Here is a 26,168-nt window from a genome sequence, read left to right on the forward strand (position 1 = left end):
GGGCAGTCAAGACAATTGCTGCAGTCGTTTTTATCTACATCTTTATAGCTGCACAAGCGCAGTTATTCTTGAGCTACATTAAGCCATGTATCAAGCCCCAACATGGGTTTCAAAGTTTCAAGAAATTTGTATTACATAGTGAATCAAATTGGCACTGACATTCAATACATACTACATGCAAACAGGTCCCTAGCCCAGTCATCAGGACTCCTCAATATGAAATACATGGATATAAGCACAGAAGGAAACTAGGTGAAGATTAATTTTGGTTGTTTCCTCTCCAGAATCTGCCCCTCCACCACTTCATCTTGCAATCTGAATTCCCCCTCCAGGTAGCATATTCAGCTGAGGTGTAAAAATGCTCCCCTGTCCCAAAGAGATTCACAACCTTAAAAACCATATCTTATGTAAACATGAAGCCAAAGCAGGCAGTTGCATCATTTCCCCCTTGCCTAAAGTCTTGAAGTGGAGAAAAGCATGAGAAAGAAATGCATAGGAGTACATGCCCTATCAGAGGCTGCGCAAACCAGGATGTACCTCTTCACATCTAAACTAAATAATTTTTAAAAATCTGAACAAATTAAATGAAAAAAAGAATAGATTGTTTTTGTTTCTACTTTGACAAAAAAAAAAACCCAAACATGTTGGATGAATTACTCCTCTAATTAACAAACTGGCGGTGAGAGAGAAAAGGATGTAGGAATGGCTGAATGCCACTATGGGGAAAGAGGGAGAGAAGCAAACTCCCAAAGAAATTGGGTTGTCCATAGGCTTAAGTAAGTCCAACCCACTGCATATCTCCCAGGTCTCCAAACAGTCTGGTTGTAAAGTAAGGCAACACTTTTATTTTATTTATTTATTATTTCTGTATTCCTTCTACATAGCAAAAGGTATGCAAAAATGCTTCCCTGTCCCAAAGAGATTCACAACCTTAAAAACACATACACAAAAAGTGACACCTACAGCCACTGGAGAAAGTCACTGGTGGTCTAAGGAGGGGCAGTTGCTCTCCCTGTGCTCAATATAAAGAGAACCATGGCCTCAAAAGCTGCCAGTAAAGGGGGTATAACCCTTAACACATCCTCCAGGCCTGTTTGGGCTGCAAGTGCCACTCACAGGAGTAACTAGAGCTTAGGCCCACTGCAGGGAGGAAACCAACGTGGCACCAGTCTTTGGTTGGGTACAATGCAGCTCTGGAGCTGAACCACAGAAAGATGTCCATTCTGTTAGTTTGCCTTGGCCAGCCTGTTTTTCCTTGTTTTGTTGCATACTAAGTGGTGGTGCAGGCTTCCTAAATTAGAGAGAAGTGGCAAGAACAAAAGTGCATGTTTGTTGAAACATGTTGGTGGGTTAAGTACCAGGACAGATCTCTGGGAAATCCGACCACAGACCACTGCATTTCAGCTAGTATTTCCTCAAACAGCAACAGAGATAAGCTTCCACACAGAAGGCTGCTTATGTTCTGCTGCCTGGATTGAAAACTGACACGTGAATTTGAAAGTACAAGAGGAAAATGGAAATCAGGCCTAAGTGCAAACAGAAGGGGAAGGATGTCTCTGAACAAAAATCAGGGCAAAGAGCAGAAAAATACACCGTTACTCTTTACCAGAGGAAAGAGCGCATTATGCAGACATCCTAGAGATTTAAAAAATCAACACACGAACTGCATGGAAAGAGGGTCAGCAAAACAACATCTTTTATTCAAATGGGATCAGCTGGTCTACCTATGTATTTGGAAATGTAAGAGTCCTCCTTCAGCTGTGAGAACAGATCTTGTGTAGCCATGCCGGGACATAATTAATGGGGAAAGAGAGGGCTTCATTCCCACATTTCCAAGAGTGCCATTCCAAAAGCAGCAAGATACCCAAGGTATGTTCCTGCTTGCCAACTAGAGAGGTAGCCAGATCACCACATCTCATATGTGGCCCTCATCTTTACAGAAGCTGGCTGTCTCAGATCTTATACATACTTTTTCTCAACACTATAGTTGATGGCATTCAAGTAACCTACTTAGGGTGGCCTGGGCAGCACATTTCTCCAGATAGACATAGGAGCCAGTATTTCCATATGCAAAAGGAACAGAACCTTCATAAGCTGAATCTGAAAAGGTTGCCGATATCCCATGTATAGATTATTCTCATTTCTCTTCTGCGTAATTCTGTTGCATTGAATGCGTATCTGCAAAATGTTTTCAAAGGGCTTAAAAAGAAAAAGAAAAAAAGAACTAATGTACAATGGCACTGCAAGATGAGGACCATTACTGGTAGAGTCCCTTCAAACTACCTAAAGCAAAGCAGCAGGTTGATTCCATCAAAGTCCAAACCAGTTAGGAACTCCTGCTCGCCTGGGGTCCTCTTTCTGCTTCTGTCTTTCATCCTCCATAAATTTATTCTTGGTGTCATCAAGAGAGCCAGGCTCAATGGTTTTCTCTAGCTCTGGAAACAAGTCTGGAAACTGAAAAGTTTGTCCTGCAGCCTAAAAAGACAGAAAACAAATGTTTAATCACATGTTCCAGTAGTAGGTACAACACTCTTTGGACAGCTGTGGGAAGTTTCAGCTGGCCCAGAATGCTACTGCCGGCCTCCAAGAGTGCCTCAGCAGAACTCATAGGAAGTTAGGTGCAGAGCATGGGTGGTTGTTCCTCTAAGGAGCTCAGGGCTGCATCCAAGGTCCCTCCACACACCCACTTCACCATATTACATGCTTACAACAATCCTGAAAGGTAAGATAAGCTAACTGGCTCAAGGTAACAAGTCAGAGCTTTATGACTGAGTGGCAAGTTGAATTTGGGATTTCCCAATCTAACCACAATTTCATCCTGGCTCTCCCAGTGTGGTCGGTGCAATATACAGAAGGTAATATATGCAATTATACAGCACTTTTTCAAAGAGATACCGACTTCTGTGCAGGAATCATAGTCAGTTGTGAAATATACAACGAAGGTTTATTGTGTAGTTCAAGAAGCAACCCACAATTTATCAGAGGAGTCCAGTTAAATAAAAAAATATCCCTTACTATCCAATATCCTTTACTATCCATTTCTAGCAGATAACATATGAACATATTTACAAAACTAGAGATCTCAATTGCAGCAGTTGTGACTGCACAGATCTAAAAGAGTCGAGAGGATCTTCTCTTTGGTGTCTTCAGAATATTATTCAACCTACATTGTTCTCCCAGTCTTATGGAAGACAAGGAAAGCCTAAGCATATTGGAGAGCCGTACCCCACCTGTTTAAGCAGCTGCAAAGAGGTGAGGAAAGACACACTTATGGGGCTGTCTAGGAATCTCAAAAAGAATAGGGAAGGGACAGAGAGGGTTGAAAGGATTAAAGGGGGCAAACAGAAACGAAAGTAACTCTGAGACATGCAGGTAGGGGTCGGCAGGAGAATGCAAGTGACAAGGGGAAAGCGGCACATTTACAGGCAAGTTTTAGCAGGCTAATAAAGTATCTTTCTCCTACTTTGAGGGTAACAAAAAGGGTGAGGGGAGGGCTACCTTGACATGGGTCAATTAGGGCACATCTTGGTGATCTCCTCAACACTGTTCCTACTAGATTTAGGTCTGACAATAGCCAAAGCAAAGAGAGAAAGAGTGTGTTTACTAAAGCACAGGCCATGGCTATTCTGTGTCTCAACGTCTGTTGCAGAACAGAATAAGGAATATGATATTCTAGGCAAAACTGTATAATGATATGAAATAAAGTGATTTGTGAAATTCATGCAATTCCTGAAATGCAGTATTAAATCTACAGCAATCATTCTCCATAATGAAGAGAGTCAATGCCAACACAGAGCGTTGCCACAGACTCAACGTCTCCCATTTGGAAAACAATCATCGGCTGACCTTTTAGCTTTTATTTAACAGCAGGAACCTATTATTCTAGGACAGCATTCTATTCCGTTGACATTATCTCTTTATTTTTCCATATTGGATGCAGTGTTGACAACCTCATTAAAATCAGCCTTGTCAGCCCTCCATTCACTTCAAGTAGAGGACTTGGTATAATAAAACTATCAGACAATAACACAGCATAGAAAGATGCTTTATAAAAATAATGTCTGGAGCTATTTTGAAACTATTTTCCAAAATACCTTAATGGCCTTAGCCCACCCCTAAAGAACTTGGCAAACAAAAGCATATAAAATTCTGAAGACATGAGCGTTTTTGCTGTTATTCTACAAATCAAAGTTTGCTGTGCCAGCTAAGAGGTCTTAGCCAACACATGATTGCCTGTATCTATAGTCCTGTTTGCACATGATAGTGGACCCATATGCACAAGACAATCAGAAGTGCAATTATAGCTTTGATCTTGGTCTGTGGGCTTTTATTTTTTTATTTGCATATATATCCCACCCATTCTCCAAGGAGCTCACAGTAGTGTGCATGGGATACCCCCTTGTCTTCACAACAGTCTTGTGAGGTAGGTCAGGATGAGAGACTGCGATGGCCCAAGGTCACCCAATGAGGTTTTATGGCTGTGTAGGGATCCGAACCTGGGTCTCCAAAGGCTTTTTGCTGCACTGCCCATGTCACAGTCACAATCAAGCCTCAGTGCACAACATAAACGTATCATTCAAAGGTAAAGCTTTGACCTAGAAGGCCTAGCCCCTAAATACCAAAGAAGCCACCTCCTTCCCTGCATGCTATCACAGCAGCTTGCCGAAGGCACTTTTCTTATTAGGTTATAGAGGGGTCATTGTCAGGAAATGCTCAGAAGCATTTTGGTAACTGTTCTGCAACTCTATTACTTCCCGCCTATGGAGCTCTACTCAAGTCCAAGCCTGTGTGTTTTCCAAAAGTAATACATGAATTTAGAAAGGAAAAGAAAAAAAAGAAAAGGAACTGGCTTTTAATGTCTGTAGGTAGTTTGGATGTATATTTTAATCTTAAAATGGCAGTTGTCCACCTTAGTCCTAAGGGACTGGGCAGGGTAGAAATCCTTTTTTTAAAAAAAAAACCCTGTAAAAACAAGAACTCCAGCACACATGCCAACAGCAGCCCTGGATAGTCATCAAGCAATATTTGCATGGCTGCCATTTGCCCCTTACCCTTGGATGCACAACGTCGTCATTGACTGAAGTTGCTACACATACTGGGGCTGAATTTGCTGCCAAGCTGAGAACTGGGAGGCCTTGTCTACAGTAGACACGGTTCTTCTGTCCTCAAAGGGCAAGGGCATGGCCTGTAGGATGAGCCAAGGTGCCAGTCCCTGCTCTTTCTTCCAACATTTGTCACTATATCCCTGGAGGCTGAAGGTGAATAACTTGAGTGGATGGACCTTTCCACAAAATGCTACACATTCCCCACCGCCACCTTTTTGTTGTTATTGTTTCAAGGAAAAGGGCACAGAGGAATGCCCAGACACAAGAGTGGAACCAGACAATACCCTTTCAGCTGTTTATAAAAGTGCTCCCAGTTCCCATTTCAAGGCTGGTCAAAATCAAATATTGTGCAGAAGTCAATCTGTATCTGGAACTTTTTAATAAATAATAATCAGCACAGACTAGTTGGCTCTTTCCACCTCTTGTTTTGCTGAGAAATGCTGATCTTGGCTAGCAGCCAGCTAGGATTTGAAACCGCCAAGACATTACATTGAACTCTCCAAACTGAAAGCCTTATAAATCCTCAACAACAATACCATGCAGTAATTTTGCACTGGTCAGAGTCTGGAGTGCTGAAAACTTTATGAAAAACAGTTACTGTGCATGTTCAGTAGCTAGCATTCAAAAGCATGTATCTTGACCATTTCTTAACTTCAGCTATACCCCAAAGGGATAACTGTACATAAAGTCGGAGGTGGGCAGGGCGGGGGGGGATGATCCACACAGAGACTGTCACTTGTCATTTCAAAGACTGTAAAGATTTCTTCCTCACTGTAAGTCATATCTGAGCTTCTGCCATATTTTACAAACAGTTGGTCAAGGGAAAAATGAGCATTTTGCTCAGTCAGGTCAATGGGCATTGGCTACTGACCTCAATTAGGGCATGATTTTAAACAATAACCACCATGTGGGTGGAGACCATTCACCATATAGGACATTTCATCTTGGCTAGGCAGGTTCTGGCCTAATGCCAGTGTATACCTGCTGACAGCATACAGATGTCAGCAGGTGGGCTCCTGTGTGCTGTTCCAGCTGAAGCTAAAAAGGCAGACATCAAGAGCAGCCCTATCACTCCTGCTTTACATAATCTAGCCTCAGGGTAATGATGGCATGATGGTAGAAGCACAAAAGCTTTCCACTTTTCAGGGTTACATCTGGTGTCATAGCCAAAAGTTGCCTGCAGGCAGATGCCAAAGCCAGCCGTCAAAGGGTGCCAGACTTTGGTGCCTGGTCTTCAAGGTGGGACTGAGGGCTGGGGGGAAGATATATTAGGGAGGGGCGGGAGGTTTGGGCTGGAGTTTGCTGGTTCTCCATTTTTATTGGGCTGTGTCAGGCCTCTCTGCAGGCATGTGTTTGGGCTCTCTTGAGTGGGATGGTGTCGGGGGTGCGCCCAGCAGTTCTGGGGCGGCTATTACTGTAGTGGTGGGGAATAGAAGAATTGGCGCTGGCAGAGCAGCTGGCCGTTACAGGGGAAGGGAGATCAGTAATTTAGTAACTGTTTCCACTTCCAACTGCCTTGTCAACTCTCAGGCCTCGGGGAGCAGCTCCAACGACCCACAGAGTCTGGTCTTGCTCCTCTGCAATGCCAGGTCAGTTCAGAATAAGACCGAAAATGTTCATGATTTGAACATGGATGAGGGAGCTGGCCGGGCATGTATAACTGAGACCTGGTTGGGGGAGGCAAGTGTTCCAGTTTGGGCCCAGCTTCTTCCATCAGGCTACTCTGTTGTGGAGCAGGCTAGGGGAAGTGGGGTGTGTGTGTGTGTGGAGTGGCTGTGGTCCATAAGAATACCAGGGCCCCTGTGAGACAGCTGACTTACACTGAGTGTGTATTTCTGAGGCTGGGATCTAGGGATAGATTGGGGATTCTCTTGGTGTAATGTTCACCCTGCTGCCCAACTGATTCCCTAACTAAGCTGGTGGAGCTGCACACAAAGTTGGTGTTGGAGTCTCTCAGACTTTTGGTGCTGGGGGACTTCAACATCCACTTTGGGGCTGGATTGTCTGGTGTGGCTCAGTTGTTCATAGCAGCCATGACAGCTATGGGCCTATCCCAATTAATTTCTGAACAAACTCATGTAGCCAGCCACATACTCAATTTGGTCTTTTGTTCGGATCAGGGGGGGTGTTCCATGGGTGGGGGATCCGGTGGTTTCCCCATTGTCATGGACGGACTACTACCTGGTTAAGGTTGGTTTCACAGCCACAATCCACCCCTTCAGGGTGGTGGACCTATTAGGATGGTCCGCCCAAAATGGCTGCTGGATCCTGTAGGATTCAAAAAACCTTGGAGGGTTTTAATGTCGGTGCTGCCAATGATTCTGTCAATGCCCTGGTGGGAACCTGGAACAGGGAACTCACCAGGGCGGTAGAAACGATTGTTCCTAAGCATTCCTTCTGACCTGCTTAAAAAATGGCCCCTTGGTATACAGAGGAGTTGTGGGGGTTAAAGCAGCAGGGTAGGCGACTGGAACGCAAATGGAGAAGAACTCAGCTTGAATTTGACAGGACACAGCATAGGACCAATTTGAAAGTTTATGTGGCGGTGGTGTATGCTGCAAAAAAAAAATTTGTTTTGGTCTGCACTCATTGCATCTGCAGGTTCACATTCAGCAGAGCTATCCCATGTTGTGAGGAGTTTAATTTCCACTCCTTCTGTCTTAAATCAGTCACCAGAAATGTTGTTCTGCTGTGACGCTTTTAATGGGTTCTTTGTAGATAAAATCTCCTGTTTTGGGGCCGACTTGATTGTGACCAGCAATCCCTCTTGCAGTTGTTAAGATTAGATCAGTTTCAATCTGCAATTCCTGAGGATGCGGATAAGTTGCTTGGGGCGGTGCAGCCTACCACTTGTTCTCTGGATCCTTGTCCGATTTGGCTGCTTCTATCTAGCAGGGAGATTGTTGGAGGTGGCCTAGTTAATATCATAAATGCATCACTGAGGGTAGGGTTCCTCCTTGTTTGAAGGAGGCAATGGATAGACCACTTCTTAAGAAGCCTTCTTTGGATCCCTTTGCGATGGATAGTTATAGGCCAGTCTCCAATCTCCCCTGGTTGGGCAAGGTGATTGAGAGAGTGGTGCCCGACCAGCTCCAGGCAGTTTTGTAGGCAGCTCCTATCTCTTGAATAGATTCCACATGATGGAGCTTGGTGACAGTTGCTCCTCAAAACAGGAGCTGTTATATAGAGTTCCTCAGGGCTCCATTCTGTCACCAATGCTTATTAACATCTACATGAAACTGCTGGGTAAGGTCATCAGGAGATTTGGTGCTGGGTGTTATCAGTAAGCTGATGACATCCAAATTTACTTCTCCTTGTCATCTTCATCATCAGGAAATGTCATTCATTCCCTAAATGCCAGCCTACAGGCAGTAATGGGCTGGATGAGGGATAACAAATTGAAATTGAATCCAAGCAAGATGGGGATACCCATTGCAGTAGATCAAAATTTGAGGGATGAGTAAGATCTTCCTGTGCTGGACGGGGTTACACTCCTCCGGAAGGAACAGGTACGCAGCTTGGGAATACTCCTGAACCCAGGCCTCACACTGGTATCTCAGGTGGAGGCTATGACCAGGAGTGCTTTCTACCAGCTTTGGCTGATTCGACAGCTGTGTCCATTCCTTGAAGAGATGACCTCAAAACAGTGGTGCATCAGCTGGTAACCTCCAGGCTTGACTATTGCAATGCACTCTACATTGGGCTGGCTTCGTATGTAGTTCAGAAACTTCAGTTAGTTCAAAATGCGGCAGCCAGACTGGGGTAACCCAAAGAAACCATATTATTCCTGTTTTAAAACAATTGCATAGGCTGCACACATGTTTCCAGCCAAAATACAAAGTGCTGGTTATTACCTTTAAAGCCCTGAATTAGCTTAGCGCCTTCTTCTGCGTGATCCCCACCACACATTAAGGTCATCTGAGGAGGGCCGTCTCCAGTTACCACCAGTACATCTGGTGGTGACTCAAAGGCAGGCCTTCTCTATAGCTGCTCCTTGCCTGTGCAATGCACTCCCGGCAGAAATCCATAGTTTGAGTTCATTGTTGGCTTTCAGGAGAACCCTTAAAATCTGTTTGGCCTGGCCTTCCAGAGTTTTTAAACTGCTTTAAATGTTTTAATTTAACTTAACTAGCTTAACCCGCACAGAGCATCTTCACACTAGTACTTGATTGCTCCCCTCACCCCTTGCCACAGCCCCTCTCACCTCAGAGATCTCCCCACCCTAACCTGAGCCCCGCTCCTGCTCCTCCTCACAGGAGCAGCAGCAACAGTTGACCGGGCCCTTCCTTGCTGCCACCACTACCATGGTCGCTTGTTCCCCTCAGGCCGCTGACAGGCCCAGGCTCGTCCCTTGCCTGCCTACCTCCCTCCCTCCGCCAGTGGCCCAAACAGCCGTAGTGGTTGACTGGGCCCTTCCTTGATACTGCCAGCATGCCCACTCATTCCCCTCAGGCCGCTGACAGGTTCGGGCCCATCCCTCGCCCTTCCTTCTTTCTCTCTTCCCCTCCCTTTCTCTCTCTTTCTCTATCCTCCACTCGCTTTTACCCTCTGTCTGTCTTCCCCTCCCTTCTCTCTCTCTCTGTCCCTTCCTGAGTTAACAGATCTTGTTCATCTTGTTTCCTCATCTAATTCACACAGTGGCAGCTCCTTCTCCTGAAGGGGCTCTTTCCTCCCTCACAACCCCTCTCTTTGCAGACCCCTGCCCACTACCCTTTTATAGAGAGAGAGATATTTCTCTCCTCTACGATCAAGAACATCTTCCAACCAGTAACAGTTGCATTCCAACTGACCTTAACCATCACAGGCTCCTCCTCCCTATCTGCATATGGAATCCCCACTGCCCAATCACCATGGTGCTTCTGCTCTCACAGGCTCCTCCTCCCTATCTGCATATGGACTCCCCATTACCCACTCAGGTGCTTTTGCTCATGAACTCTCATGAGAGCTGCCACGCATGGGATTAGTTAGCCACAGGTATGCCTTAGAGAATTAAATATATAGATGGTTTTATGTTGTTTTTAAAAGGACTGATTTGTGGGTTTTATTTTTGTTGTTGTGCACCGCCCAGAGCTGTTTGGATGGGGTGGTATATAAATGTAATTAATTTAATTAATGTATTAATTAAGTGCAGAGAGCCTAATGTGAACACGGATTAGCATGCTTCTCCCAAGTATCCCAGTACACACTGGAAATTGGTTCAGAAAAATTGTTCATATGATCAAATGCTGCACTGTTGTGTGGTAACCATCTCCTACAATACTGAGAAGTATATCAAGCATCAGGCAAGCTACCACACACAGCTGGCATGTGTGCTGCAGCCTGAGAGTCACATGTTGTTGATGCCAGAATTAAGTGAACTGCAAACAAACTCAAAGTCCTTAGAAGGTCCCCCACTTCCCACTAATCTTTTCAAGTGATTTGGCAATGGCACAAGGATTGCTCTCACAGCTCTTCCAGAGGTGAAACACCACTAACAGGAGAAAAGATTCAGTGCACAGCTCTGAAGGCACAAAGGCCATTTTTATATTGATAAATAGCCAGGTTCTAGCTTGTGAAACATAAAGGGCAGCCAGTAGTTCTGTATCATAACCAAGGTTACAAAATGTTTTTTTTTTCCTTAGGAGGAAGGGAAAAGCACATCAAGAACAGCCTGAAACTACTGAAGGTGATACTGACCACAAGCACCAGCTTGAGGTCATTTGCAATAGAGACAAATACCACCTGCACTGAAAGCCCTCATTTGCCAAGTCTGGGGTCAAGGAGAAAGAGTCTTCAATCTTCAAGACAACATGGCCCTTATGCATATGAGTCAATTCTCTACTCTCACCCATACAGCTATGTGTTATATGATGTCTAACACATCAGCCTTTTCATCTTCCAACACTTGAATGCAATGATTAATGTGTGCATATTATATTGCATAAGTTGGCCTGGAAACTAGAAGCTGATGACTTCCAGAGTAGGGAAACGTAACTGCTGCCTTCAAGACAAAACAATGTCTCAGATACATAAGAATGCCAGCTAGTGAAGAAAGTAGCCGATGGAAGGATGCTGCTGCCACCTACTGATCCTTCAAAGGAGGCAAACACAAGAACCTTCCCAAACAGATGATGGCTCTTACCGGATCACCTGGAAGTAATGAGCATGAACTGGTTTGAGCCCTGGGTTTGTTTAAAGTGTGAATAGGAGCCTGAAGGAAGGAAAAGAACCTCTAGATAAATTAAGGCCTTCTTCCTTGTTTGTTTCACTATGGACTAACTCGCCGTAAAAATGTATTATGACACTACAGCAAATTAAGGCAATGGGCAAAGGCAAGAACATCCTGGGCTCACTTGTGTAAACAAGCTCTTGGTAAAGTTGTTGACTCAGGATAACCACCTCAAATGAATCAGTTCTGAAAGCAGCATAGTGGCCCTGATTATATATAAAACAGGTCCTAACATTATTTTTCCCCAGGTCATTCATGAATAATATTAATTTTATGTAATATTGAATTACAGACATCTCAGCTAGAAAAACATAATAGGAACCCTACAAGATTAGCCACTAATTAAAAACTAATCAGGACTGCCTTTTTAAAAAATGTGGTTGCTGGTTCAAAGACTTCCAGTTAGGAGCAAGTGAAGGTTAGTCATTGCTCAGAACAATGACAAAATTGTTAAAATCAGGGTCAGCCAAAAAACTTTAAGTAGGTAAGGGCAAACCAGTTAAGACTCAATAAGGCATTTCCAGAAGGCTTTTAAGATGTTCACCACAGGTGGCTTAAGAAAAATATTTCAAGCATCATATGAGAAATCAACAAATTGTTAAAATGTAATCTGATGAATGGTTTATTTTTCAGAATAAAAAAGCAGCAGAAAGGGGCAATGAAAGGACCTAGACTTTGCTCTGAATCAAGCAGTACATGTCAACAGACAAGAAGATAAAACATAAAATCACTTCAAGATTAGATATAACAAACCCGACTATCGCAAAGAGCTATAGCACCTCTCAAAACTAGGAAATTCAGAGTAGATGACTGCAAAGAAATGTCTGTTTTGGGGCGGGAGACTCAATCCTTGGCATCTCCAGGTAGAGAAAGACCCCTTGCCTGAAACCATGGAGAGCCACTGCCAATCAGTGTAGACAATACTGAGCTAGATGAACCAATGGTCTGACTCAGTAAAAGGCAATTTCCTATGTTGCTCATTAGAAAATGAAGGACTGAAGCAGCTGAAGGATAACACTTGTTCAAAATGAACAGATACAACAGAAAGGGAGCAAGAATAGCATTACGTGTTAAAAATGTGTACACCTGCACAGAAATCTAAAAGAGTGAATATGGTAACCCAATGGAGAGTATACAGGAGAAAATAAGTGGAAAAGGAAACAAAAACAACTTGGTACTTAGGATATATCCTAACTACATACAAAGAAAGGCTATGGATTATGCTTTCCTGAAACAAGTTACAAATGCTTCAAAGCAGCAAGAATGATTAATAACTCTTCTGATACCCTGATATCTGTCTGGAGATGCACTCCACTAAGAATAAAATCTCCAATAAATTTCTGACATGACTTGCTGACATTTTCCTCTTTTAGAAAGTGGAGGAAGGAATAAGGAGATTGACTGTCATTGACTTGATCCTAAAATGGGTAAGAGTTGAGTCAATGAGGTCAAAGTGGTAGGAACTTTGGGATGTAATGCTGAAATTCTTGATCTTATGGAAAGCTAAAGGTGAACATAGTCAAGCATGTGTCTTGGATTTCAGGAAAGCTGATTTTAAACAAGCTCAGGAAACTGCTGGGAAAGATTCAATGGCTAGATGAACTAATAGGGAAAGGACTCAAAGATGGATGGGAGTTCCTGAAAATAAGTTATTAAAGGGTACAACAACAAACAATTCCAATGAGAATGAAAAATGGGAAACATCTTTAAGAAAAGTCAATATAAGAGCACAAAAGGTTTAGTGGTGAGCTTCAAATAAAAAGTAGACCCAAAATCGGGCCTTCTCTATAGTTGCCCCGAGGCTCTGGAACACACTCTCAAATGAAATCTCCCCATCTCTAGGGTTTCTTTTAAAACGACTTTTGAAAACACACCTGTTTGATCACTCTTTTAGTTTATGATGTTTTGAAGTTTTATTTATGGCAATTTTAATCTGTTTATATGATTTTTAGGTTTTGGTTGTTGTTTGACTTGATGCTAAGAGCAGCAACAACAAAAAGCCTTTTTTTCAAATATGTTCAAAGGAAGAACAAACAAACAGCAGACCTGCTACTGAGTAAGGATGGTGACATGTTAATGAGTGACAAAGAGAAGATGGATTTCCTATTTTGCCTCAGTCTTCTCCAAGAAGGCGAAGTGTGTACAACCTCACAAAAGCAGCGTGAATGGTGAGAAGTCAGAATCGCAATTCAAGACCGAGGATAAACTGCATCCTACAGTACTAAAATAATTTGCTGATGTACTTGCAAAACCTCTGCATTATCTTTGAGAACGCAATTAAAATTTAGATGATTGTTTTTTAAATTGAGTTTTATTTATTATTTTAAGTTCTGTGCTTAAAAGTTCTGTGCTTTGAGATTTAAGTGTTACGTGATTTATAAATATAATAAATAAATAATACTGTCTTGTAGATTCCTTGTAGATTCACAATTGGTTGGAAAATCCTACTCAAAGAGTGCTCATCAATGGCTCCTCATCAATCTGGAGGGAGGTTTTGAGTGGGTTGCCATAGGGCTCTGTCTTGGGTTTTGAGTGGGTTGCCATAGGGCTCTGTCTTGGGTCCAGTCCAGTACATTTTTATCAATGACTTAGAAGCAGAGGTGGACAGAATCCTCATCAAATATACAGATGGAACAAAACTGGGAGGGGTAGCTAACATCTAAAAAAACAGGAATAAAATGTAAAGGGCTGTTTCTAATAATATAGTCCTGAGCACAGAGAGTGGCTGTTCCTCCAAATGGCCCTATACAGGTGGCCCTCGTTATCTGCATGGGTTTCATTCTCGGCTACAACCACAGATAACAAAACCGTGGATAACAAGACCTTAAGGGAATGAGAATGTCATGGAGGAATTTTTATTCCAAGTAAGAGCCAAAGAAAAAGGTTCGGTTTAACACAATAGTGGCCAAAAATGACCTTGGAGGTAATTTCCAGATAGGCGAATTTCAAGTATGTTTAGATCTGTATATAACAAGGTGAAATGCACATGGCCCAACCGCGGATACATGACACCATGGGCGCTGGAACCATGGGTGGGAAAAAAGTGCCTTCTTCAGCACCATGGGTGCTGAAACTATGGGTGCTAGATAATGAAGGCACCTGTACATGCACTCCAAGTACCTGTATCTTAAGCACATGTATAAAGGCCACGCAGAACAGCAGCCTACCCACATGATAATGAGATGTGTCGGGAGGGCATCAGGACCTCCACATTCCCAGCATATCCCCTTCACAATCACTTGAGCTGGGAGCTGGATTGTCTAAGCCGGTCCAATATGACTTAGATATAATGAAAAACTGGGCTGAAACTAACAAAATTATATTCAGCAGAGACAAATGCAAGGTTCTGCACTTAAGAAGAAACGCACAGGATAATGAATCCCATAAACACTAACAGAACCATAGTTCCCAAGTCATGAGAAGTAATAGTTCCACTTTATTTCACAATAACCAGACCTCCTCTTGAGTACTGCGTCCAATTCTAGGTGCCACACCTTAGAAAGAATGCAGACAAATTGGAATGGAGTCAAAGGAGGGCAACAAAGATTATCAAGGGCCTGGAAAAAACCCTCATGAGAAAAGGTTAAAGCAACTGGGTATGTTTAATCTGGAGAAAAGAAAACAGAGGGGACATGACAGCATTCTTCAAATATCTAGACTGCTGGCACGCAGAAGAGGGCAAAGGCTTGTTCTCTGCTGCCTAGAGGACAGAATGAGATCCAACAAGCTTCATTTAGAGAATAGATTTCAGCTGAACAGTAGAAACGTCTTAACAGTAAGAACAGTTTGACAAGGAAGCCAATTACCTTGGAAGGCAGGGGGAGGGCTCTCCCTCACCAGGGGTTTTCAAGTAGAGGTTGGACATCCATCTGCTGGGGATGCTCGAGCTCGGGTTTTCTTGTATCAAGCAGGGTGGTCGGACTAGATGGCCTACAAGATCCCTCTAACTCTATGATTCTTTGAAACCTTTTCACTTTATGAGCTTACTATCTCCCCCTCAGCAAAGTACTAAAGTCTTGAGCTTGTATGTGCTGAGCACTGCTGAAATACCTCAAAGCCTCCCTGCCGCCCCTGGCCCCGTCGTTAGCCTGCAAGTACCAAAGTAAAGATCACGCATGCGCCCGTTCTGCCGCGTGTGCGCACCTGCCGCCGCCACGCGCGCTCCGCTGACGTCACACGTCGTGAAGAGCCGCTTCTCCCCATCACCATGCTTCTCCCCCAATACAATATTTTGTGCCAAGTCCTGAACAGCTCCCTTTGAAGCTCCGCAACTGGTTATGACCCACAGCCAAACCATCAGCAGGATGGGGCCAAACAGAAGACCCACTACTGGCAGTAAAATGGCAGGCTGGACTGGAAAGAAAGTCTAATGTTTCTCTCTAATGGTTAGACAGCAAGGACCCACAAATGTACTTGTAGGTACCAAACACACTGTTTGAACTGAAAAGCGTTAAAAGGGAGGGGCATGTCTCAGACTTCATTCTGGACTTCAGAGGCACTACTTCCAAGCAGCTCCAAAGGTCAGTAGGGCTGCCTGGAAGGATAACGGGTCTTTATTATTATTATTTTATTTTATTTTATTGCATTCTCACTGGATTTTGGAAGCATCCCAAAGTAGTGAGACTTCTCATGGCTTCCAAATTCCTCTGAAGCCCAGCACAATGTCACAATGAGACCCTGACCCTCCCACAATTTAGGGACTACCAAGGTCCCCTAAAATTCAAAGACTCCTGTTAGAAAGGGACAGAAAAATGAAAAGGGATACGGAGAATCGTTACAAATATCAGTGTCTATTCAAAGATTTGTGCTCCAGCAAGCAAGACAAAGAACAAGAAGAAAGAAAGAAAAAGAAAAGAGGAACCCACTGGTGACATTAACAGAACCTAGTCATAGGAGAGCAGGTTAACATTTTAAGCCTAGGAGCTGCTGTGCCAAGACAACAGTGCACAGGAATTGATGTCAGGAAACTAGGAGGAATCCCTGCCGCTCTGCAAGCACAACAGCTGCCACTGGTACTACCTGCACCAGTACTTCCCTCCCAAGAGCCTGAGAAAAGTATGCCCGCAAAAAAAAAAAAAAAAAATCTCAGAGGGAAAAGAAGGCAACTCACAACAGGCAACCAAAGAGAAACCCACCAAGACGACACACACTGCAAGATGTAACATTCTGCAATTTGCCTACGTTGCATTATTTATTCAGTTTATAGGATTCAGAATCTTTAGTTCCACATGTTTAAGGATTAGTAATGAGTAAGGATTATGTTCTATAACAAAGCAGCTTAGCAGTCATAGCTTTCCACAGGGACTTTTAGGAAACTGAAAGTTGTATTATGGAATCTCACGACGTGATGTGGGTAAGTCAGGACAATGCAACGAATTCAGCCTTGTAGTGCAGGCCCTCAACAAAGACTGCTAAAGCAATCTCAGTGGGCCCTTTTGTTCTCAGATGATAATACGCTAATAAAGAGAAGGCAGTTGTGCATCTCCCCCATGCAGACCTCTGCACTCAAAAAACTGAAAATTTGTAGTATTTATAGGCAGAGTCACCAATAACCCAGTTGGCCCATTGTCTCACATGTACAACATATCAAATCAAGATGGATCTATGAACCCGTGGCAGCTTCTCTATGCCTTTTAGAGAAGTAGCCCTATCCTGGCAGAACTGACTCATACAAATGCCTGTTTAAACACACAATCCAGATGACACATGGAATATTTAGCTAAATATCTACAGTAATTGTTGTATTGTGCATTTACTTAACAGATGTATATCACACCTTTCCTGCCAAGGTAACCCCAAGATAGCTTACAATTCATACCAAACTCATGTAATATATATAAATCTATACATACAAACTACTAAAAATACTAAATTAATTAATCAAATTACTAAAACAGCAGATAAAACACTCAGGTAAACACTCTCTTTTCCCAACTCCACACCCATTAATTTACTTACCAGCTGTACATATGCAACCTTGTAATCTGGCTTCTTTATACGACAGTTTCTGTGGTCCCTTCGATGCATAGAACCTGTTAAGTAAATGAAAGTTTGATGCGATTTCCCACAAGCCAATAACACCTCCCTTTCACAATAGTTTTTTTTAATCAGAATCAGTTTTGATCTTTTGGGAAGTTCACTTATGTGGTTACAAAAATAGATGCATGATGCCTAGAAATGGCTCTGTGGCTGCCCTGACTGACATGGGAAGGCCCTAATCTCAGAATGGCTAGGGCTGGTGTGTAAATCCCATTATAATTGGTCTATCAACGGCTACTAATTGGAGGGCTATAGGCCACCTCCAGCCTCAAAGGCAGGATGCCTCTGAGTACCAGTTGCAGGGGAGTAAAAGCAGGAGAAAGGGCACGCCCTCAACTCCTGCCTGTGGCTTCCAGCAGCATCTGGTGGGCCACTGTGTGAAACAGGATGCTGGACTAGAAGGGCCTTGGGCCTGATCCAGCAGGGTTGTACTTCTGTTCACAGTCAAATTTGTATTTAATTGCATAAAACATAGGTCCTAGTGGAATGTGTGTGCACACGCGGGTGTGTGTGTATAAAACTGGATATATATAAATTCCGCATATCATAATGCCACAGTAGAAAAGAAAAGGGTTGTATTGAAGAAAAGAAAATATTTATTCACCTATTTCCCCTGCTAACTGGGCAAAGAGGTCTTTCAAAGTGGTGGCTCTTATATTTAGTAGTAGGAAGAGAATAATTGTCCAAATTAAACTCAACACAGCATCCCTCCCAGTGGCTGCTGCTGCTGTTTCTCTTGTATTTCTTTTTAAATTATAAGTACTTTTGGGAGATTCCTTTTGCTATGTAAACTACTTTAAAAACTTTATTCTTTGTTGAAACTCAGTATATAAATATATTGTTATTTCTATTAATACTACTACTACCACCACCACAAGCTAAAGTATCCCAGCCTGATCTATGGTCCTTAGCACCATCAATGTTTGAGCACAAAGCACAATTTCCCTTTTTAAAGAACTTAAATATAAAAAGACATAATAAAACCTCAAAAATGTTGTAAACCACCCAGAGACATACATTTTGGGCAGTATAAAAATATGTTAGTTAGTTAATTAATTGAGACTAAATAAATAAACAAAAACAAACAAACTCATTTGAGTCAGAGCACATTTTTTCAGTACAACTTCTCCATCCCTGCCTTTCTATCCTCGTCTGCTGTTCTCATGCACACTATTGTCCTGTGGTTTAGGATTCTAGCACAGGAGAGAGAAATCATGAAATATTAGGAGAAAACAAACTTCATTATATTACTGACAGTGACCGACCTCAGAGGAGTGCTGTGGTGATGCACAAGAGAAAGGGCACCACCTACTGGAAGCTTCTCTTGCACAACAACAAATTCACTCTGCTGAAACACATACTTTTCCCCAAGTCCCATTCATTTCAATAGGTTTTGTGCAGGAAGCATCCCCAATGGACTGTAAAGCACATTGAGGAAGTGCAATTTCAATATTTTGCATTTCCTTTACAGAGAATGCTACAGCAGTCCTTCCCTTCTTGCAAATTTCCTCCCCTGTACTTATCTATTTGTATTGTTTATTTTGTTTTCATATATTTTGTGTTTGTTTAGCATGGGGGGAGCAAATGGCCCTATCATCCCTCCAGTGGCTGTTGCTGGTGTCTATCTTGTGTTTCCTTTTTAGATTGTGAGCTCTTTGGGGACAGGGAACATTTTATTTAAATCTATGTAAACTGCTTTGGGAACTTTTTGCTGAAAAGTGGTATATATTCATTGTATTCACTGAAAATATTAAATTAAAAAACTAGTAAAACTTATCTATCTCCTTTGAGATAAATAAGAACATCCTAAATTTCCCCTTAAAAATCCAAAGCTTCCTGTTGTTGTCAGTCAATTTGCACCAACAATTCCCATCAGCTATAGAAAATAGACTCAAGATGTTCTTACAAAGGGAATGAATTGATTTTTAGGAACATTACAATGTGAACATCAATTTGGGTAAGGACATTTAGTTTTAACATTAAGAACAATCCTACTTGCAGAAACATTTACAGTCTGCCATAAGATACGAGCTTTTATTGCCGTTTTATTCTGTAGTTTGCTGCCTTTCAATATTTGAGAAAGGCATGATAAAATAACTAAAACGTACAATAAAATAAATACGTGTTCCAGGTCCCACTCCTCAGGTCTTTAGATTATGCCACAAAGGATGGCTGTTTTATTCAAAAAAATAGGGCAACAAAGATGACCAGATTGTAATTTCCAATTCACACAGGAACTGGTAAAGTGGTTTTTGGTTGTTGTCGTCGTTTTGAAAGTATAATCTTGTCACATAGGAGCTCATTAATCTATAGCAAGCAACTGCCTCTCCAAATAATGGAGACTTGGAGGGGGAAAACATTTGAAATGCCTGCTGGCTGAAGACTTGTGGACTCACCATGTTGTATCCTGGTCCTGATAGTAGCCACAGGGACATTGTAAATGCTTTCAAGGTAATCTTTCAATTCCACTCTCGTCATTCTACACCAAACGCAAACTGTTAGAGCACAGTATAAAATGCTGGCAGTATTTTAATTTCAAGAAAGATAAAATAACGATATACTCATTCATGTTCCTGGAGGAAATGCATTGCCACTTTTTTTGTTTGGCCATGACTATTTGGTTAGCAAAAGTATCGACACAAACAAGGTCCCAGAGGAACCATTCCATCTACAACTTTATTCAGGCATTCACTCAGCCATTCTTGCAGTGAGCAGTAAGCCCAGGACATGTGCTTGGACATGACTTTGGAACACATTTTAACCACATTGTGAAGTGTACACATATTTTAACATCAGCCATGGGCAAAAGGATCACATTAATCAAAATTGTGTTGAGGAATATTTGAACTCTTGGCACTCCACATCCGCTGGTGACATCAGGGCAGGTGCATTCTCAGCATGGCCCCGAAATTATTGCATGTGCTGGGCTGTGTTCATCTGAACCTGCTCCATGCCCATCTTATTCATTAGTCTGAACGGTATTTCATAATGAAATGCTAGCATATGTGTTATTTATTAATAAAGAAAAACAAGTAACAGATGCTACAAAAGCATTTATTTAAGCATTTACCATCCCAGAAAGAGATCTTTTAAAGATAGAGCAACATGTTGGGGGAGGACAACAAAATTCTCCTTGAGAAATTAACAAGGACATTATATCTCTTCCCTGCATGGCAGGATCTTCTAAAGAGAGTCAGAGATGTGGCAATTTCAAATAATTGTCCCAACCTTGTCCCAATTGTCTTGGATGGGTTCATTGGAGAAGAGCAAGTCATTTCAAACTGCACGGGGGTGGGGGTGGGGATGGAGAGGGACATTGTGGCAGGAAACCTTTGATGCTGCGACTGGCAGAGAAGGCAGAATACTCACAAGCCAAAAAGCCTATTCCTTGTCCAACTGACACCTTTGGCACGGTGTATTTACTTTTTGATTATGACATTCTGGGGAGGTAGATAATGTTCGCTTAACATATTTTAAAGCCCCCAACCCCCACAAAAAATTCCCTTTCCTAACTTGTCCCCTTAGCTAAGCAGGATCTGCCCTGGTTGCATTTGAATGGGAGACTGCATGTGAGCACTGCAAGATATTCCCCTTACGGGATGGGACCGCTCTGGGAAGAGCATCTAGGTTCCAAGTTCCTTCTCTGGCATCTCCAAGACAGGGCTGAGAGAGATTCCTACCTGCAACCTTGGAGAAGCCGCTGCCAGTCTTTGTAGACAATACTGAGCTAAATGGACCAATGGTCTGACTTGGTATATGGCAGCTTCCTATGTTCCTATGTAGGTACTTACTCCATTGGAATGCGGAACTGCACAGTATCTTCTGGCTGTGGAACACCAGGCCTCACCAGCGTTACAAAATAATTTGTCCGGAAAACCCTTAGCTGAGGATTTCCAAGCTGATACAGAGGATAACTGTAGATAAGAGCAACAAATAATTTCTTAAAGCATGCAGTTCTTATAACCACCATTTTTAATTCTTTTACTACCATTGTGTGGGGAATCATATAATCATCAACCTAAAACACATGGCAAAAAAAGATCTGACATGAAACCTTACACAATATATGCAGCTGCTTCTTTTGCTTTACACATTTTTAAAAAATAACAGAAATTTCAAAAAATTATGTTCCCAGAAATCTTAAATCAGACCAGAAGATATACATATACAGTTACCAAACTCCCCCCCACAAAATCTCTAATGTATTTAATCAGATAATCAGATGTTCTGCTCTTCACTGTGTCAGAATAGTAAACTAAAATGACAAAGATGGAGAATTAATATTTGATCCAGACATTTAAGGACTGAGATGATACTGTGGCATGACTGATGGTTTCCAGACATACAGGTGAAACTCGGAAAATTAGAATATCGTGCAAAAGTCCATTAATTTCAGTAATGCAAATTAAAAGGTGAAACTGATATATGAGACAGACGCATTACATGCAAAGCGAGAGAAGTCAAGCCTTAATTTGTTATAATTGTGATGATCATGGCATACAGCTCATGAAAACCCCAAATCCACAATCTCAGAAAATTAGAATATTACATGGAACCAAGAAGACAAGGATTGAAGAATAGAACAATATCGGACCTCTGAAAAGTATAAGCATGCATATGTATTCAGTACTTGGTTTGGGCCCCTTTTGCAGCAATTACTGCCTCAATGCGGCGTGGCATGGATGCTATCAGCCTGTGGCACAGATGAGGTATTATGGAAGACCAGGATGCTTCATTAGCGGCCTTCAGCTCTTCTGCATTGTTTGGTCTCATGTCTCTCATCCTTCTCTTGGCAATGCCCCATAGATTCTCTATGGGGTCAGGTCAGGCGAGTTTGCTGGCCAATCAAGCACAGTACACTGTATACTTTTCAGAGGTCCGATATTGTTCTATTCTTCAATCCTTGTCTTCTTGGTTCCATGTAATATTCTAATTTTCTGGGATTGTGGATTTGGGGTTTTCATGAGCTGTACGCCATGATCATCACAATTATAACAAATTAAGGCTTGACTTATCTCGCTTTGCATGTAATGCGTCTGTCTCATATATCAGTTTCACCTTTTAATTTGCATTACTGAAATTAATGCTTTTGCACAATATTCTAATTTTCCGAGTTTCACCTGTAGATATTCATGGGTACACAGGAAAATTCTTGTAATGAAACCACACTCTCTTTTCTCCATCAATACTTCTTTCACTACAACCCACCATATTTCTGAAAGTGAATCCTGAAACAAGATCATTTTGTATGGGACATGCGTGCCATAGCGGCCATCCGTGGTTTAGGAGTTCCATATGGGCCAATCGATAGCAGTGGGAGGTGAGGAGTACTACCTATCCAAGAAGGATAGAGTAAAGAACCACTGTTGTAAAGCAAGTAAAAAAGTAGAAGTAGTATCAGGAAATAAGTGTAAATGAAGGATAAAAGCTAATGAAAAAAATCAGAGGAAGGCTTCACCATGACAATTTTGCTGTAGTGCAGGACCCAAGTTCTCTTCAAATATTACAAAATTCCTAAACAGAAGACAGCGTAGGAAATATTGTGCAAGCTGCATATAGGGATGTGCCCGGAATCGGGCGGGGGTGGCTCGAAGGGGTGGGGGATAGTACTTTAAGGGTGGGGGAAGGTGCACTTATCCCTCCTCCCACTTTCCCCCGCCGGCACTGGAGTCCTATAAGATCTTTTGCAGTGGCAGTGTACCCCTTCCCCTCTTCAGCTGGAAGTACCGCAAGCATGTGAGCACGTTGGGCAAACGCACATGTCGTGATTGTGCGTGAGCCCATCTGCCTGCGCGAGCGACATGCACTAGCATGCCCAGGACTTCCAGTCAAAGAGGGGAAGGCCCAGCAGGGACGTACACTGCTGCCCCGAAAGATTTTACAGGACTCCAGCGCCAGTAGAGGAAAGTGGAGGGAGGGGTGAGTGCACCCTCCCCCACCCTTAAAGTCCTACCCCACCCCCAACCGCCAAACATTCGAACCAGCCAGTGTTCAAACCTGTTTGGAGGCCTGTAAAAGGGCCTCTGAAGAGGTTCGTGCACATCCCTAGCTGCATATGATATTCACTGTGTTATTTTTACAATGGGAAAAATGAGTGGCTGGCCATGCCTTCCTTGTGCAGAAGACGGAGCATAATCAACAAGATACAAACAGATCACACGTTATTTCCCTAAAGAGAACTCCAAACACCTGGAGAATGTGAAGCAATTGTCAAAAGCTTAGAGCCCCTGTTACTATTACTATTACTAATAATGATTGTTGCTCCTCAAAGCAAGAGCTATTATGTCAAGTCCTACAGGACTCCAATGCTTTTTAACATCTACATGAAACCGATGGGAGAGATCATCAGGAGATTTGGTGCTGGGTGCTATCAATATGCTGATGACACCCAGAGCTCTTTCTCCATATAAACTTCATCAGGAGATGGCTTAATTTCTCTAATGCCTGCTTGGAATCTGTAATGGACTGGATGCGGGAAGACAAACTGAAGTTGAATGCAAACAAGATGGGAGACTGAAATTTAGGAGTGGTTTAGATCTTCCTGTTCTGTATGCGGTTACACTCCCCCTGAAAGATCAGGTACATAGCTTGGGATTACTTTTGGACCCTCTCCCTAATATCTCAGGTTGAGGCAATGGCCAGGAGTGCTTTTTATCAGGTTCAGCTCATATTCCAGCTACAGCCAATTCTAGAGACAAACGACCTTAAAACAGTATTGCATATGCTGGGAACATCCAGGCTTGACTACGGCAATACACTCTACACTGAGCTGCCTCTGTACATATTCTGAAACTGCAGCTGATGCAGAAAGCAGCAGCCTATTGGTCTTGGGGGCCACCTGTAGAGACCACATTACTCCGATTTTAAAAGAACTACACTGGCTGCCAATTAGTTTCCAGACAAAATACAAAGTGCTAGTTATTACTTATAAAGCCCTGAATGGCTTGGACCCAGGGTATTTAAGAGAGCACCTTCTTCTTCATGAACCCAACCGCCTATTAAGGTAAGCAGGGAGGTCTGGTTGTAGCTGTCGTTGGCTCACTTGGTGGCGACCCAAAACCAGGCCTTCTCCAGGGTTGCCCTGCAGCTCTGGAACACACTCCCAAATGAAATCAGGCTTTTAGTTTATGTTGTTTTAAAGTTTTATTTACAGTAATTTTAATGTTTTATATGATTTTGTTTAGATTGTAAACCACCCTGAGATTTTATATATAGATTTTTATACTTTTACACAGTATATAACTGAGTTTAATTTTAAAAAATTGGTTTCAAGCTTTGCAATTAGAAAATATCCAGGAGCATTTTGCTCTTCTTATGTTTGCCTGTAGTTCTTTAGAATATAGACAGTTGCACAACATATTCAAACCTACAAGTAAAATTTTTTTAAAATGCTAAATCCGATTTCCAGTGGTCTGAATTTTAGATCACTTATAAAGCCATTTGACTCTTTGGACGAGCTTGTATTATCATTATAGCCAGCAGAATGTTGAATTCCAGAAAATTCCAAGTGAGATATTTTTGTTCCTCATATAATTGTGGGCGATGGGGGTGGGGTGGGTGGGTGTTATTTCTTGAGTTTATTCCTTTCAATTCGCATCTGGGGATTGTTAAGCAAAACTATATTACTTTTAACTGCCCGATCAACGGACAAAGCTTAATTATTATTAGAAGCAGCAAATGATACTAAGCAACAGAAAACAAACTGCACTCAGGCTGCAGTCCTGGGCACTCTTTCCGGAGAGCAAATCCCATTTAATTCAGTAGGGCTTACTTCTGAGCAAACACATTTCGGTTTCTGCTGCGGAATTCGAACTCCAGACCTCCTCCCCTTCTCCCAGGCTCGGGGCGGGGGGGGGGAGAGGGTTCCACCACCTGACATACTACACCACAACTGCCGCCCCTCCCCGCGTCTACAAAAAGACAAACGGGATCCAAGACAAGAATGGCACAGCATTCATGAAGTTAGAAGCAAGAGAGCAAGTAAGAGCACCTGCCTCTGCTCAAAGCTACTCACATTAGGCGCTTAGCCATTATTACGCCGGTCTCCCGCTCCTTATCCACTCGTCACCTCCGGTCGGAACGGAAGCAGAGGGGGAGGGACATCCGGTGAAGGGAGAAGAGTCGCCCTTCTCTCTGTGGTTACACTAAGGCTCTGTCTCGGTGTAGCTGTAGAAACACTTCGGGTTCCCAGTTGATACTGCGGAACAATCCCCACAAATGACAGAAATGGCATAGAGACGTGCGATTAGAACGGCTTTCCATGTGCCTCTGCCCCGCATATGGAGGCGGTCAAGTGACACTCTGAAGAGGTTATATATGTAAGGCGGGTGTTTTCGAATTCCTCTAAATTCTGCCTAGAGAGAGAGAGGTGCTATTGCCCCCGGCTGGTCCCTGAATGCCCGCGGGCCCAAGAACAAGATTGCAAATTTGCCCCATCTTAAAATTTTATTTTTTATTTTATTTTATTTTATTAGTATGCCCCAAACTTCCGTTTCTGGGCGGATTACAGCAATATACAACGAATTAAAACAAATTAAAACCTTACAACAATTTAAAACCACAAGTTTAGTTAAAAGGCTTGGGTGAATAAATGTGTCTTTGGAGGCTTTTCAAAAGTTGTCAGAGTTGGGGAGGCTCTTATTTCAGCAAACGCATTCCAGTGTCTAGGGCTGGCAAAAGAGAAGGCTCGTCCTTGAGTAGCCACCAGACAAACCATTCCAGATGATCTTGATGGAGGTTGGGGCTCTTAGTGAAGAAGACATTTTATATCCCGTCCGGTTAGATAATCTCAGATGGCCCTTTTATCTGTCCCTGAT

At 42.6% G+C, this 26,168-nt stretch overlaps 1 protein-coding gene across 1 annotated transcript; it reads right to left on the reverse strand.

Annotated features, from left to right (window-relative positions):
- Positions 1-24: 24 nt before the first annotated feature.
- On the reverse strand, positions 25-25,520 carry MRPL23 (mitochondrial ribosomal protein L23). Its single transcript, XM_053254077.1, has 5 exons — positions 25,367-25,520; positions 21,144-21,266; positions 19,749-19,831; positions 17,272-17,345; positions 25-2,475 (listed from the first exon to the last, which is right to left on the reverse strand). Exons 1-5 carry the CDS (start codon positions 25,381-25,383, stop codon positions 2,311-2,313), a joined length of 462 nt encoding a protein of 153 aa, XP_053110052.1. The 5' UTR covers positions 25,384-25,520; the 3' UTR covers positions 25-2,310.
- Between the last annotated feature and the right edge of the window lie 648 nt (positions 25,521-26,168).

The sequence above is a fragment of the Hemicordylus capensis genome, chromosome 1 (assembly GCF_027244095.1).
Source record: "Hemicordylus capensis ecotype Gifberg chromosome 1, rHemCap1.1.pri, whole genome shotgun sequence".
NCBI classification, from domain to species: domain Eukaryota; kingdom Metazoa; phylum Chordata; class Lepidosauria; order Squamata; family Cordylidae; genus Hemicordylus; species Hemicordylus capensis.

Bases quoted from the DNA above. Each gene is read 5' to 3' on its own strand.
- MRPL23 (XM_053254077.1), bottom strand. The intron at 19,832-21,143 runs GTAAGTACCTAC...CGTTTGGTGTAG, and splicing joins CAGTTCCGCATTCCAATGGA to AATGACGAGAGTGGAATTGA. The intron at 2,476-17,271 runs GTAAGTAAATTA...CTGTCTTTTTAG, and splicing joins AGGTTGCATATGTACAGCTG to GCTGCAGGACAAACTTTTCA.